The 14,173-nt window shown below is 48.3% G+C and overlaps 1 protein-coding gene across 1 annotated transcript in view; it reads left to right on the top strand.

Moving 5' to 3' along the window:
• Window positions 1-13,838, top strand: part of LOC121536304 (general transcription factor IIF subunit 2-like) — a 45,943-nt gene extending 32,105 nt beyond the window's left edge. Inside the window, exons 6-8 of the mRNA XM_041843576.1 lie at window positions 5,832-5,931; window positions 6,120-6,263; window positions 13,320-13,838. Of these exons, the coding sequence (XP_041699510.1) occupies window positions 5,832-5,931; window positions 6,120-6,263; window positions 13,320-13,448 (373 nt within the window). The 3' untranslated portion in view covers window positions 13,449-13,838. The remainder of the gene's footprint in view (window positions 1-5,831; window positions 5,932-6,119; window positions 6,264-13,319) is intronic.
• Window positions 13,839-14,173: the final 335 nt, after the last annotated feature.

Here is a 14,173-nt window from a genome sequence, read left to right as displayed (position 1 = left end):
GCCAAGCAGCTTGGTGAGAAGGTGACAGCAGTTGGTGCGATTATTTGCAAATGGAAGAAACACAAAATAACTGTCAATCTCCCTCGGCCTGGGGCTCCATGCAAGATCTCACCTCGTGGAGTTGCAGTGATCATGAGAACGGTGAGGAATCAGCCCAGAACTACACGGGAGGATCTTGTCAATGATCTCAAGGCAGCTGGGACCATAGTCACCAAGAAAACAATTGGTAACACACTACGCCGTGAAGGACTGAAATCCTGCAGTGCCCGCAAGGTCCCCCTGCTCAAGAAAGCACATATACAGGCCCGTCTGAAGTTTGCCAATGAACATCTGAATGATTCAGAGGAGAACTGGGTGAAAGTGTTGTGGTCAGATGAGACCAAAATCGAGGTCTTTGGCATCAACTCAACTCGCCGTGTTTGGAGGAGGAGGAATGCTGCCTATGACCCCAAGAACACCATCCCCACCGTCAAACATGGAGGTGGAAACATTATGCTTTGGGGTTGTTTTTCTGCTAAGGGGACAGGACAACTTCACCGCATCAAAGGGACGATGGACGGAGCCATGTACCGTCAAATCTTGGGTGAGAACCTCCTTCCCTCAGCCAGGGCATTGAAAATGGGTCGTGGATGGGTATTCCAGCATGACAGTGACCCAAAACACACGGCCAAGGCAACAAAGGAGTGGCTCAAGGAGCACATTTAAGGTCCTGGAGTGGCCTAGCCAGTCTCCAGACCTTAAACCCATAGAAAATCTGTGGAGGGAGCTGAAGGTTCGAGTTGCCAAACGTCAGCCTCAAAACCTTAATGACTTGGAGAAGATCTGCAAAGAGGAGTGGGACAAAATCCCTCCTGAGATGTGTGCAAACCTGGTGGCCAACTACAAGAAACGTCTGACCTCTGTGATTGCCAACAAGGGTTTTGCCACCAAGTACTAAGTCATGTTTTGCAGAGGGGTAAAATACTTATTTCCCTCATTAAAATGCAAATCAATTTATAAACATTTTTGACATGCGTTTTTCTGGATTTTTGTTGTTGTTATTCTGTCTCTCACTGTTCAAATAAACCTACCATTAAGATTATAGACAGATCATGTCTTTGTCAGTGGGCAAACGTACAAAATCAGCAGGGGATTAAATACTTTTTTCCCTCACTGTATATATGTGTGAATATATATGTGTATATATGTATGTGTGTGTATATATGTATGTGTGTGTGTATATACAGTTGAAGTTGGAAATGTACATACACCTTAGCCAAATACATTTAAACTCAGTTTTTCACAATTCCTGACATTTAATCCTAGTAAAAATTCCATGTTTTAGGTCAGTTAGGATCACCACTTTATTTTAAGAATGTGTAATGTCAGAATAATAGTAGAGAAAATGATTTATTTCATCACATTCCCAGTGGGTCAGAAGTTTACATACACTCAATTTCTATTTGGTAGCATTGCCTTTAAATTGTTTAACTTGGGTCAAACGTTTCGGGTAGCCTTCCACAAGCTTCCCACAATAAGTTGGGTGAATTTTGGCCCATTCCTCCTGACAGAGCTGGTGTAACTGAGTCAGGTTTGTAGGCCTCCTTGCTCACACACGCTTTTTCAGTTCTGCCCACAAATTTGCTATAGGATTGAGGTCAGGGCTTTGTGATGGCCACTCCAATACCTTGACTTTGTAGTCCTTAAGCCATTTTGCCACAACTTTGGAAGTATGCTTGGGGTTATTGTCTATTTGGAAGACCCATTTACGACCAAGCTTTAACTTCCTGACTGATGTCTTGAGCTGTTGCTTCAATATATCCACATAATTTTCCTTCCTCATGATGCCATCTATTTTGTGAAGTGCACCAGTCCCTCCTGCAGCAAAGCACCCCCACAGCATGATGCTGCCACCCCCGTGCTTCACGGTTGGGATGGTGTTATTCGGCTTGCAAGCCGTCCCCCCTTTTCCTCCAAACATAACGATGGTCATTATGGCCAAACAGTTCTATTTTTGTTTCATCAGACTAGAGGACATTTCTCCAAAAAGTATGATCTTTGTCCCCATGTGCAGTTGCAAACCGTAGTCTGGCTTTTTGTATGGAGGTTTTGGAGCAGTGGCTTCTTCCTTGCTCAGCGCCCTTTCAGGTTATGTCGATATAGGACACATTTTACTGTGGATATAGATACTTTTGTACCTGTTTCCTCCAGAATCTTCACAAGGTCCTTTGCTGTTGTTCTGGGATTGTTGCACTTTTCACACCAAAGTACGTTCATCTTTAGGAGACAGAACGCATCTCCTTCCTGAGCGGTATGACGGCTGCGTGGTCCCATGGTATTTATACTTGCGTACTATTGTTTGTACAGATGAACGTGGTACCTTCAGGCATTTGGAAATTGCTTCCAAGGATGAACCAGACTTGTGGATGTCTACAGTTCTTTTTTCTGAGGTCTTGGCTGATTTCTTTTGATTTTCCCATGATGTCAAGTAAAGAAGCACTGAGTTTGAAGGTAGGCCTTGAAGTACATCCACAGGTACACCTCCAATTGACTCAAATGATGTCAATTAGCCTATCAGAAGCTTCTAAAGCCATGACATCATTTTATGGAATTTTCCAAGCTGTTTAAAGGCACAGTCAACTTAGTGTATGTAAACTTCTGACCCACTGGAATTGTGATACCGTGAATTATAAGTGAAATAATCTGTCTGTAAACAATTGTTGGAAAAATTACTTGTGTCATGCACAAAGTAGATGTCCTAACCGACTTGCCAAAACAATACTTTGTTAAAAAGAAATTTGTGGAGTGGTTGAAAAAACGAGTTTTAATGACTCCAACCTAAGTGTATGTAAACTTCCGACTTCAACTGTATATGTGTGTAAATGTATGGATGTGTGTATGTGTGTGTATAATAATATTATTAAAATATATATTTTCCTTTATTATTTTACCCTAACCCTACCACTCCTCCGCTAATTGGAGTAAACTAACAACACTTAAGCTTATATATACTATATACATTTTACGGACACAATGTATTTTACAATAGTTATGTTTTGTTTGTTTTTAATCCCATCCTTCAGCTACCCTCAACCCCTCCCATCTATCTCCGAAGACTATCCAGTTTGATTTCTATTTGCCATATATTTTTGAACAGAGCGGTTTCACAAAAGTTCTGAACCTACAGTGCCTTCGGAAAGTATTCAGACCCCTTGTTACGTTAGACTTATTCTAAAATTGATTAAATAAAATACAAATCTCAGCAATCTACACACAATACACCGTAATGACAAAGTGAAAACAGGTTTTTAGACATTTTTGCAAATGTATAACCATTTTTTAAAAACATATACCTTATTTACATAAGTATTCAGACCCTTTGTTATGAGACTCGAAATTGAGCTCAGGTGCATCCTGTTTCAATTGATCATCCTTGAGATGTTTCTACAACTTGATTGGAGTCCACCTGTGGTAAATTCAATTGATTGGGCATGATTTGGAAAGGCACACACCTGTCTATATAAGGTCCCACAGTTGACAGTGCATGTCAGAGCAAAAACCAAGCCATGAGGTCAAAGGAATTGTGCGTAGAGCTCCGAGACAGGATTGTGTCGAGGCACAGATCTAGGGAAGGGTACCAAAACATTTATGCAGCATTGAAGGTCCCCAAGAACACAGTGGCCTCCATCATTCTTAAATGTAAGACGTTTGGAACTACCAAGACTTTTCCTAGAGCTGGCCGCCCGGCCAAACTAAGCAATCGGGGAGAAGGACCTTGGTCAGGGAGGTGACCAAGAACCCAATGGTCACTCTGACAGAGCTCTAGAGTTCCTCTGTGGGGGCGGGAGAACCTTCCAGAAGGACAACCATCTCTGCAGCACTCCACCAATCAGGCCTTTATGGTAGAGTGGCCAGACGGAAGCCACTCCTCAGTAAAAGGTACATGACAGCCCGCTTGGAGTTTTCCAAAATGCACCTAATGGCCACTCAGACCATGATAAACAAGATTCTCTGGTCTGATGAAACCAAGATTGAACTCTTTGGCCGGAATGCCAAGCGTTACGTCTGGAGTAAACCTGGCACCATCCCTACGGTGAAGCATGGGGGTGGCAGCATCATGCTGTGGGAATGTTTTTCAGCCGCAGGGACTGGGAGACTACTCAGGATGTAGGCAAAGATGAATGGAGATAAGTACAGGGAGATCCTTGATGAAAACTTGCTCCAGATCGCTCAGAACCTCAGACTGGGGCGAAGGTTCACCTTCCAACAGGACAACAACCCTAAGCACACAGCCAAGACAACGCAGGAGTGGCTTCGGGACAAGTCTCTGAATGTCCTTGAGTGGCCCAGCCAGAGCCCGGACTTGAACCCGATCTATCATCTCTGGAGAGACCTGAAAATAGCTGTGCAGCAACGCTCCCCATCCAACCTGACAGAGCTTGAGAGGATCTGCAGAGAAGAATTGGAGAAACTCCCCAAATACAGCTGTGCCAAGCTTGTAGCGTCATACCCAAGAAGACTCAATGCCGTAATCGCTGCCAAAGGTGCTTCAACAAAGTACTGAGTAAAAGGTCTGAATACTTATGTAAATGTGTATTTTTCCATTTTTTATAAATTAGCAATATTTTCTAAAAACCTGTTTTTGCTTTGTCATTATGGGGTATGGTGTGTAGATTGATAAGGGGAAAAAACAAGTTAATACATTTTAGAATAAGGCTGTAACGTAACAAAATATGGAAAAAGTCAATGGGTCTGAATACTTTCCGAAGGCACTGTGTATACATTTTACAGACACAGTATATTTTACATTAGTTATCTTGTTGTTTTTAGTCCCACCCTTCAGCTCCACTCAACCCCTCCCATCTATCTCTTAGCACCATCAATTTTGTATTTCTATTTGCTATATTTTTTTCAACTGTGCTGTGATGTTTCACAAAAGTTCTGAACCTTTCTATTCTCATAGATTCTACAGATTGTAAATTTAAGATAAAATTTTTTGCTAAAGGTATTATTATATTATTGATCGATTTGACTATGACTTCACAAATCACCCAGCAGTGCTATTTGCAGAGTTAGCTCCAGGTAAATGTTGCAATTTTTCAGCCATTCCTGGACCTGCGACAAAAAACAAGCTACATATGGACAGTATCAAAACAATTGATCTAATGATTATTTTCGCAGCAAAATCTGCAGAGCTGGGATGGTTGTATCCCCCATATATACATATATATAACATTCTATTGGTTGCAAGAATTTTGTGTAGTCATGTAAATTGAAAAAGTCTAAGTTTTGAGTCTGGCGTCGTTTTGTGTAACAGTTCATAAACCATGGAATCGGTAGATCAAAAATCTCTTCCCAAATATTTTGCAATCTATATGGCACAGCTGTAAAAAAATGTGGTCCTTAAATGTAACTGGTATACTTTTTTTATTTATCACAATTTTCTTAAACCAATTTTGGTCTTTAATGCAGGGCCGGCCGACAAGTTCCTTACTTTTCCCCCTTCCACTTGCCTCTTCCATTTTTGCGGTAATGCTGCAGTTAGTTGGTTGTAATTTTGGATAGAGCCTCTCTCTGTGTGTTTGAACACATGCATGTCTGCCTTTGTTTCTGTATGTGCACAGCAGTGCCAGTACTGTACGTTATACTAGAAGGCTATATGCATTATTCAACTGTTAAACAGCAGGATGCTATTGTTCTGCTGCGTTTTCTATTCACTGCTCTGCCCACTGGGCTGCTTCTCTCGTTGAGACCCTATATCTTCATTCATTAGAATCATTTCTCAGGTTCTCTCAAACAGTTCTGTGACATTGTTCTAAAATGTGTACTATACTGTATCCCCCTCTCCTCAGATTACAGATTGAGGTGTCTACCAAGCCCCAGCGTCTGACCGAGCAGATGGACAAGGCTGTCACCAACAACTTCAAACCTGTATCCAACCATGTTGCTAACGTAAGAACACTGCCATATCACATGTTAAAAAGCACCGTGTGTGAGTGTGCCTGCTTGCATGCTCCTGAAGATTACATATCTTTGTAGTGTTGGATCAATACACATTTGGAACTGTAACGTGCACTTCTACATTGCTTCCTCCTTGCCCCTGTGTGGGTGTTCTGTGGGCTGTGTGAGTGTGTGTGTAGGTAGAGTGTGAGAAGAAGAAGAAGACTGAAGGTAGGATGGTGAGGGCAGAAAGACAGCAGGTGATGGACATGCTCTTCTCCGCCTTTGAGAAACACCAGTACTACAACATCAAAGACCTGGTGGTGGTCACCAAGCAACCAGTGGTTAGTCACACACACACACAGCAACCTGTTCGCTGTCTGTCTGATTTCATTACGATAAGTGAGTATGCGCTGCGAATGGTTCTACTCAGCTCTCCAGGGTAGATTACACTCCACCACTGTAACCCTCGCTCTCCAGGATAGATTACACTCCACCACTGTAACCCTCGCTCTCCAGGGTAGATTACACTCCACCACTGTAACCCTCGCTCTCCAGGCTAGATTACACTCCACCACTGTAACCCTCGCTCTCCAGGGTAGATTACACTCCACCACTGTAACCCTCGCTCTCCAGGGTAGATTACACTCCACCACTGTAACCCTCGCTCTCCAGGATAGATTACACTCCACCACTGTAACCCTCGCTCTCCAGGATAGTGTCAAGGCGTGCTGAAGGTGGGTGTGGTGTAGGAATCATGCGCAGGACGCAGAGGCTCAGTCCAAAGGCTTTAGTGCAATATATATTATATATATACAACAGAAGCACAATAAGCCCGAAGGCAAAATGCACGACGCACACAGGCGACAAAACAAATGACGCACAAACATGTGCAAACAACCCTCTCCAAAACACTGGAGGGAAAATGTAGCTCCAAACACGAAACAGAAGCGCAATCACACACAACGACAAGCACACACAACGAGAACTAAATAGGACACTAACGAGGACTAACAAGACACAGGTGTACAACATCCAGACAAAACCAAACGAACATGAAACATAGATCGGTGGCAGCTAGTACTCCGGGGACGACGACCGCCGAAGCCTGCCCGAACCAGGAGGAGGAGCAGTCTCGGCCGAAACCGTGACAGTACCCCCCCCTTGAGGACGACCAGGAGGACGCGGAGCAGGGCGCGCGGGATGGTCCCGGTGGAACTCCGACAGGAGAGATGGGTCTAGGATGTCCCTCCGCGGCACCCAGCACCGCTCCTCCGGGCCGTATCCCTCCCACTCCACGAGATACTGGAGACCCCCCATCCGGCGTCTAGAGTCCAAGATGGACCGAACGGTGTACGCCGGAGCCCCCTCGATGTCCAGTGGGGGCGGAGGAGTCTCCCCTATCTCATTGTCCTGGAGTGGACCAGCTACCACCGGCCTGAGAAGAGACACATGGAACGAGGGGTTAATATTCTTATACTCAACAGGTAGATGTAATCTATAACACACCTCGTTCAATCTTCTCAGGACTTTAAAGGGGCCCCACAAACCGCCGACCCAGCTTCCGGCAGGGCAGGCGGAGGGGTAGGTTTCTGGTAGAGAGCCAGACTCGATCTCCGGGTGCGTACACCGGCCCCTCACTGCGGTGGAGATCGGCGCTCGCCTTGTGACGAAGGACGGCCCGCTGCAGGTGGACGTGGGCAGCGTTCCACGTCTCTTCCGAGCGCCTCCATCCAATCATCCACCGCAGGGGCCTCGATCTGGCTCTGCTGCCAAGGTGCCAGAACCGGCTGGTAACCTAACACACATTGGAAGGGGGTTAGGTTAGTAGAGGAGTGGCGGAGAGAGTTCTGGGCCATCTCGGCCCAGGGAATGTACCGTGCCCACTCCTCCGGCCGGTCCTGGCAATACGACCTCAGAAACCTACCCACATCCTGGTTGACACGTTCTACCTGCCCGTTACTCTCCGGGTGGTACCCTGAGGTAAGGCTAACCGAGACCCCCAAACGCTCCATGAACGCTCTCCAAACACGAGAGGTAAACTGGGGACCTCGATCAGACACTATATCCTCGGGTACCCCGTAATGCCGGAAGACATGGGTAAATAGGGCCTCAGCGGTCTGTAGGGCAGTAGGAAGACCCGACATAGGGAGAAGACGACAGGCCTTAGAGAACCGGTCCACAACGACCAGGATGGTGGTATTCCCCTGAGAGAGGGGAAGGTCTGTCACAAAATCCACCGAGAGGTGGGACCATGGTCGTTGTGGAACGGGCAGGGGTTGTAACTTACCCCTGGGCAGATGTCGGGCGCCTTACACTGGGCACACACCGAGCAGGAGGAGACATAAACCCTCACATCCCTAGCCAAAGTGGGCCACCAGTATTTAGTGCTAAGGCAATGCACCGTCCGGCCGATACCCGGATGTCCAGAGGAGGGTGACGTGTGAGCCCAGTAAATGAGTCGATCCTGAATCTCGCGCGGAACGTACTTCCGACCCTCAGGACACTGTGGAGGGCTGGGGTCGGTACGCAACGCTCGCTCGATTTCGGCATCGACCTCCCACACCACCGGTGCCACAAGGCAAGACTCCGGTAGTATGGGAGTGGGCTCAACGGACCTCTCCTCCGTGTCATACCGCCGGGACAGCGCATCTGCCTTACCATTCTGGGACCCAGGGATGTACGTGATTGAAACATACTCCATCGAGCCTGGCGAGGGTTCAGTCTCCTCGCTGCCCGGATGTACTCCAGGTTCCGATGGTCAGTCAAAATGAGGAAAGGGTGTTGAGCCCCCTCAAGCCAATGCCTCCACACCTTAAGGGCTTGAACTACAGCTAACAGCTCCCTGTCCCCAACGTCATAGTTACGCTCCGCCGGGCTGAGCTTCTTAGAGTAAAAGGCACAGGGGCGGAGTTTAGGTGGCGTGCCGGACCGTTGAGAGAGAACGGCTCCTATACCAGCCTCAGACGCGTCTACCTCGACCTGAAAGGGTAATGCGGGATCCGGATGCGCTAGCACCGGAGCCGACGTAAACAGGTCCTTCAGTCTCCTAAAGGCCCTGTCCGCCTCGGCTGACCACTGCAGGCGCACCGGACCCCCTTCAGAAGGGACGTGATGGGAGCTGCCACCTGTCCAAAACCCCCGGATAAACCTCCGGTAGTAATTCGCAAAGCCCAAAAACTGCTGCACCTCTTTTACAGTAGTTGGGGTTTGCCAATTACGCACAGCGGACACACGATCCACCTCCATTCTCACCCCTGACGCGGACAACCGATAACCCAAAAAGGAGACCGACTCCTGGAAAAACAGACATTTCTCTGCCTTGACATATAGGTCGTGCTCCAACAGCCTCCTCAATACACGACGCACCAGGGTTATATGCTCGGCTCGGGTAGACGAGTACACCAGAATGTCATCAATGTACACAACCACCCCTTGTCCCTGCATATCCCGGAAAATGTTATCTACGAAGGATTGGAAGACTGATGGAGCATTCATCAACCCATATGGCATGACGAGATATTCGAAATGACCTGACGTGGTACTAAACGCTGTCTTCCATTCGTCACCCTCCCTAATGCGCACCAAGTTATACGCGCTCCTGAGATCCAGTTTTGTGAAAAACCGCGCTCCATGCAATGACTCCGTCATGGTCGCAATCAGAGGGAGTGGATAACTGTATTTCACAGTAATCTGATTGAGACCACGGTAATCAATGCATGGGCGCAACCCTCCATCTTTCTTTTTCACAAAAAAGAAGCTCGAGGAGGCGGGAGAAGTGGAGGGCCGAATGTATCCTTGTCTCAAAGATTCGGCTATATAAGTCTCCATAGCTTTTCTCTCCTCCTGAGACAAAGGATACACATGGCTCCGTGGGAGCGCTGCTCCTGCCTGGAGATCAATCGCACAATCCCCTGTCTATGAGGAGGCAACTGCGTCGCCCTAGTTTTGCTAAACACGAAAGTGCTAAATCCCCATATTCAGGCGGAATGTGCAGTGCGGGCACTTGGTTTGGACTTTCCACCGAAGTCGCCCCCACGGAAACACCCAGACATCGCCCCTCGCACTGAGCAGACCACCCATCGAGAGCCCTCTGTTGCCACGAAATAGCAGGGTTATGGGTGCTTAACCAGGGAATCCCCAGCACCACTGGGTACGCAGGAGAGTCGATCAGATACAACTGTATCGTCTCCTCATGACCCCCCTGCGCACACATCCGAAGTGGCGCTGTGATCTCCCTGATCAACCCCGACCCCAACGGGCGGCTGTCTAAGGCATGAACGGGAAAAGGTTTGTCAACAGGTAGGAGAGGGATCCCTAACTCAAAACAAAACTTACGATCAACAAAATTCCCAGCTGCGCCTGAATCTACTAGCGCCTTATGCTGGGAATGAGGTGCAACCTGTGGAAAACAAACAGGTATACAAAAGTGTGCAACAGAAAGCTCTGGGTAAGTGGGACGTCTACTCACCTGGGAGGCCCCCCCAGTGCGTGGCCTGTTGTCGTTACTCCCGGAGAACCCTCCCCAGCACCTGGCCGTAGTGTGCCCTCCACGACCGCACTTGGTGCAGGAGACAGGCCCCTCGGGCTCTTCCTACTCCGTTCTCTAGCGCGGCACCCCCGAGCTCCATAGGGCTCGGCTCGGAGGTGCCGGAGGGCGGAATGGATGGACTCCCCCTCGGGGACGTCCACGGGTGGCCAGCAGGGTGTCCAGACGGATGGACATATCGACCAACTGGTCGAAGGTAAGATGGGTATCCCTGCAGGCCAACTCACGTCGAACGTCCTCTCGTAGGCTACATCGAAAATGGTCGATGAGAGCCCGTTCATTCCACCCTGCATCCGCCGCTAGAGTCCGGTACTCTAGAGCGAACACCTGAGCGCTCCTCCTCCCCTGTCTCAAATGGACTAGACGCTCCCCCGCCGCTTTGCCCTCAGGTGGATGGTCGAACACGGCCTTGAAGCGGCGGGAGAACTCGGCGTAGGTGATGGTGTTGGCGTCCATCTTCCTCCACTCGGCGTTAGCCCACTCCAACGCCTTGCCCGTGAGACAGGAGATGAGGGCGGAAACGCCCTCGTATCCCGAGGGCACCGGGTGTACAGTGACCAGGTAGAGCTCCACCTGCAGGAGGAACCCCTGACACCCAGCAGCTGTTCCGTCATACGCCCTCGGGAGCGAGAGCCGAATCCCCCTGGGTTCCGAACCTGGGACTGGTGGACCGACCGATGGGATGGACAGGGTAGGTGGAGGTGTGGGTACCCTGCTGGCCTCCCATCGGTGCATGATGTTGATTACCTCCTGTAGAGCGGTCTCCAGTTGTCGGATCTGGTCCTCTTGCCCACGGAGATGCTCCTCGAGCGACACAGGCGTCACTGCCGATCCTGCTGATTCCATTATGCGGTGTGTGATTCTGTCAAGGCGTGCTGAAGGTGGGTGTGGTGTAGGAATCATGCGCAGGACGCAGAGGCTCAGTCCAAAGGCTTTAGTGCAATATATATTATATATATACAACAGAAGCACAATAAGCCCGAAGGCAAAATGCACGACGCACACAGGCGACAAAACAAATGACGCACAAACATGTGCAAACAACCCTCTCCAAAACACTGGAGGGAAAATGTAGCTCCAAACACGAAACAGAAGCGCAATCACACACAACGACAAGCACACACAACGAGAACTAAATAGGACACTAACGAGGACTAACAAGACACAGGTGTACAACATCCAGACAAAACCAAACGAACATGAAACATAGATCGGTGGCAGCTAGTACTCCGGGGACGACGACCGCCGAAGCCTGCCCGAACCAGGAGGAGGAGCAGTCTCGGCCGAAACCGTGACAGATAGATTACACTCCACCACTGTAACCCTCGCTCTCCAGCCCAAGATTACACTCCACCACTGTAACCCTCGCTCTCCAGGATAGATTACACTCCACCACTGTAACCCTCGCTCTCCAGGATAGATTACACTCCACCACTGTAATCCTCGCTCTCCAGGGTAGATTACACTCCACCACTGTAACCCTCGCTCTCCAGGGTAGATTACACTCCACCACTGTAACCCTCACTCTCCAGGCTAGATTACACTCCACCACTGTAACCCTCGCTCTCCAGGATAGATTACACTCCACCACTGTAACCCTCGCTCTCCAGGCTAGATTACACTCCACCACTGTAACCCTCGCTCTCCAGGATAGATTACACTCCACCACTGTAACCCTCGCTCTCCAGGGTAGATTACACTCCACCACTGTAACCCTCGCTCTCCAGGATAGATTACACTCCACCACTGTAACCCTCGCTCTCCAGGATAGATTACACTCCACCACTGTAACCCTCGCTCTCCAGGGTAGATTACACTCCACCACTGTAACCCTCGCTCTCCAGGATAGATTACACTCCACCACTGTAACCCTCGCTCTCCAGGATAGATTACACTCCACCACTGTAACCCTCGCTCTCCAGGATAGATTACACTCCACCACTGTAACCCTCGCTCTCCAGGATAGATTACACTCCACCACTGTAACCCTCGCTCTCCAGGATAGATTACACTCCACCACTGTAACCTCGCTCTCCAGGGTAGATTACACTCCACCACTGTAACCCTCGCTCTCCAGGATAGATTACACTCCACCACTGTAACCCTCGCTCTCCAGGATAGATTACACTCCACCACTGTAACCCTCGCTCTCCAGGATAGATTACACTCCACCACTGTAACCCTCGCTCTCCAGGATAGATTACACTCCACCACTGTAACCCTCGCTCTCCAGGATAGATTACACTCCACCACTGTAACCCTCGCTCTCCAGGATAGATTACACTCCACCACTGTAACCCTCGCTCTCCAGGGTAGATTACACTCCACCACTGTAACCCTCGCTCTCCAGGATAGATTACACTCCACCACTGTAACCCTCGCTCTCCAGGATAGATTACACTCCACCACTGTAATCCTCGCTCTCCAGGGTAGATTACACTCCACCACTGTAACCCTCGCTCTCCAGGATAGATTACACTCCACCACTGTAACCCTCGCTCTCCAGGATAGATTACACTCCACCACTGTAATCCTCGCTCTCCAGGGAGCTTCACAGGGAGAACAGCATGTCAGAGTGAACTATAGTAACCTGAGGCCTGATTAGTTACACTGTAATAAATTGAACAGAATCAGAACACATACTGTAGATCTGTATCTGGAGGAGAAATGTCAACCATTACCCACTATTGACATCTAGTGGACATTATCAACTACAACAAATGGCTTTTGACACTAGGAATAACAGATAGACTCGCCTCACTGGTAGATGAGTCCAGTCCTAAACTGCCAGTCTCCTATAAACATATATAAAGGAGACCCAGAGAGATGTTTGTCTGTGTGTTTTCTGTAGACCTACTTGAAGGAGATCCTGAGGGAGATAGGAGTGTACAACGCTAAAGGAACCCACAAGAGTACATGGGAACTGAAGCCAGAGTACCGCCACTACCAGGGAGGAGAGGAGGAGATAAAGAGTGACTAGGCCAGAACAGAGCACCCTGTCTGGGATACAGACATTGACCTGAGGGCCTACCATCACAGAAGTGGAGAGAGTCTTTGTTCTTTTGTCTTTCACTTTAAGTTTGATCTTGACTGATACCCAAAACGACATAATCACAAAGGGTCTACTTTTTATCAGCTGTTGGTAGGATGGTGTGTGGGATCTTGCACTATGAACCATACTGTGTGAAGCACTTGCCTTAAAGCAACACTAATTTGGATGTGTTCTTTTCTATGTCGTTTGGTGCAGCTGGTAGAAATTGTTCTATTTTCTTTTTCACTTTAGTTACAGAAGCTGCAACTTTGCACTATCATTTGTAAATAATTTATAAAATAATGTAACTACCGGTTTTGGAATATTTGACATTTTCTGTCACTGAATGTGTACTTACTTGACAGAACAAGCTTTTGAGGGAAACTACACAATATATATTAAAGTATGTGGACACCCCTTCAAAAGAGTGGATTCGGCCATTTCAGCCACACCTGTTGCTGACAGGTGTATAAAATCGAGCACACAGCCGTACAATCTCCATTGACAAACATTGGCAGTAGATTTCTGCCCTGGTAGAGCTGCCCCGGTCAACTGTAAGTGCTGTTATTGCGAAGTGGAAACATCTAGGAGCAACAACGGCTGAGCCGCGAAGTGGTAGGCCACATAAGCTCACAGAACGGAACCACCGAGTGCTGTCCTCGGTTGCAACACTC

This window comes from Coregonus clupeaformis, unplaced genomic scaffold (assembly GCF_020615455.1).
Source record: "Coregonus clupeaformis isolate EN_2021a unplaced genomic scaffold, ASM2061545v1 scaf2773, whole genome shotgun sequence".
Lineage (NCBI taxonomy): Eukaryota > Metazoa > Chordata > Actinopteri > Salmoniformes > Salmonidae > Coregonus > Coregonus clupeaformis.
The sequence above is the reverse complement of the archived record's forward strand: the minus strand, read 5'-3'. Positions and strand labels throughout refer to the sequence as shown.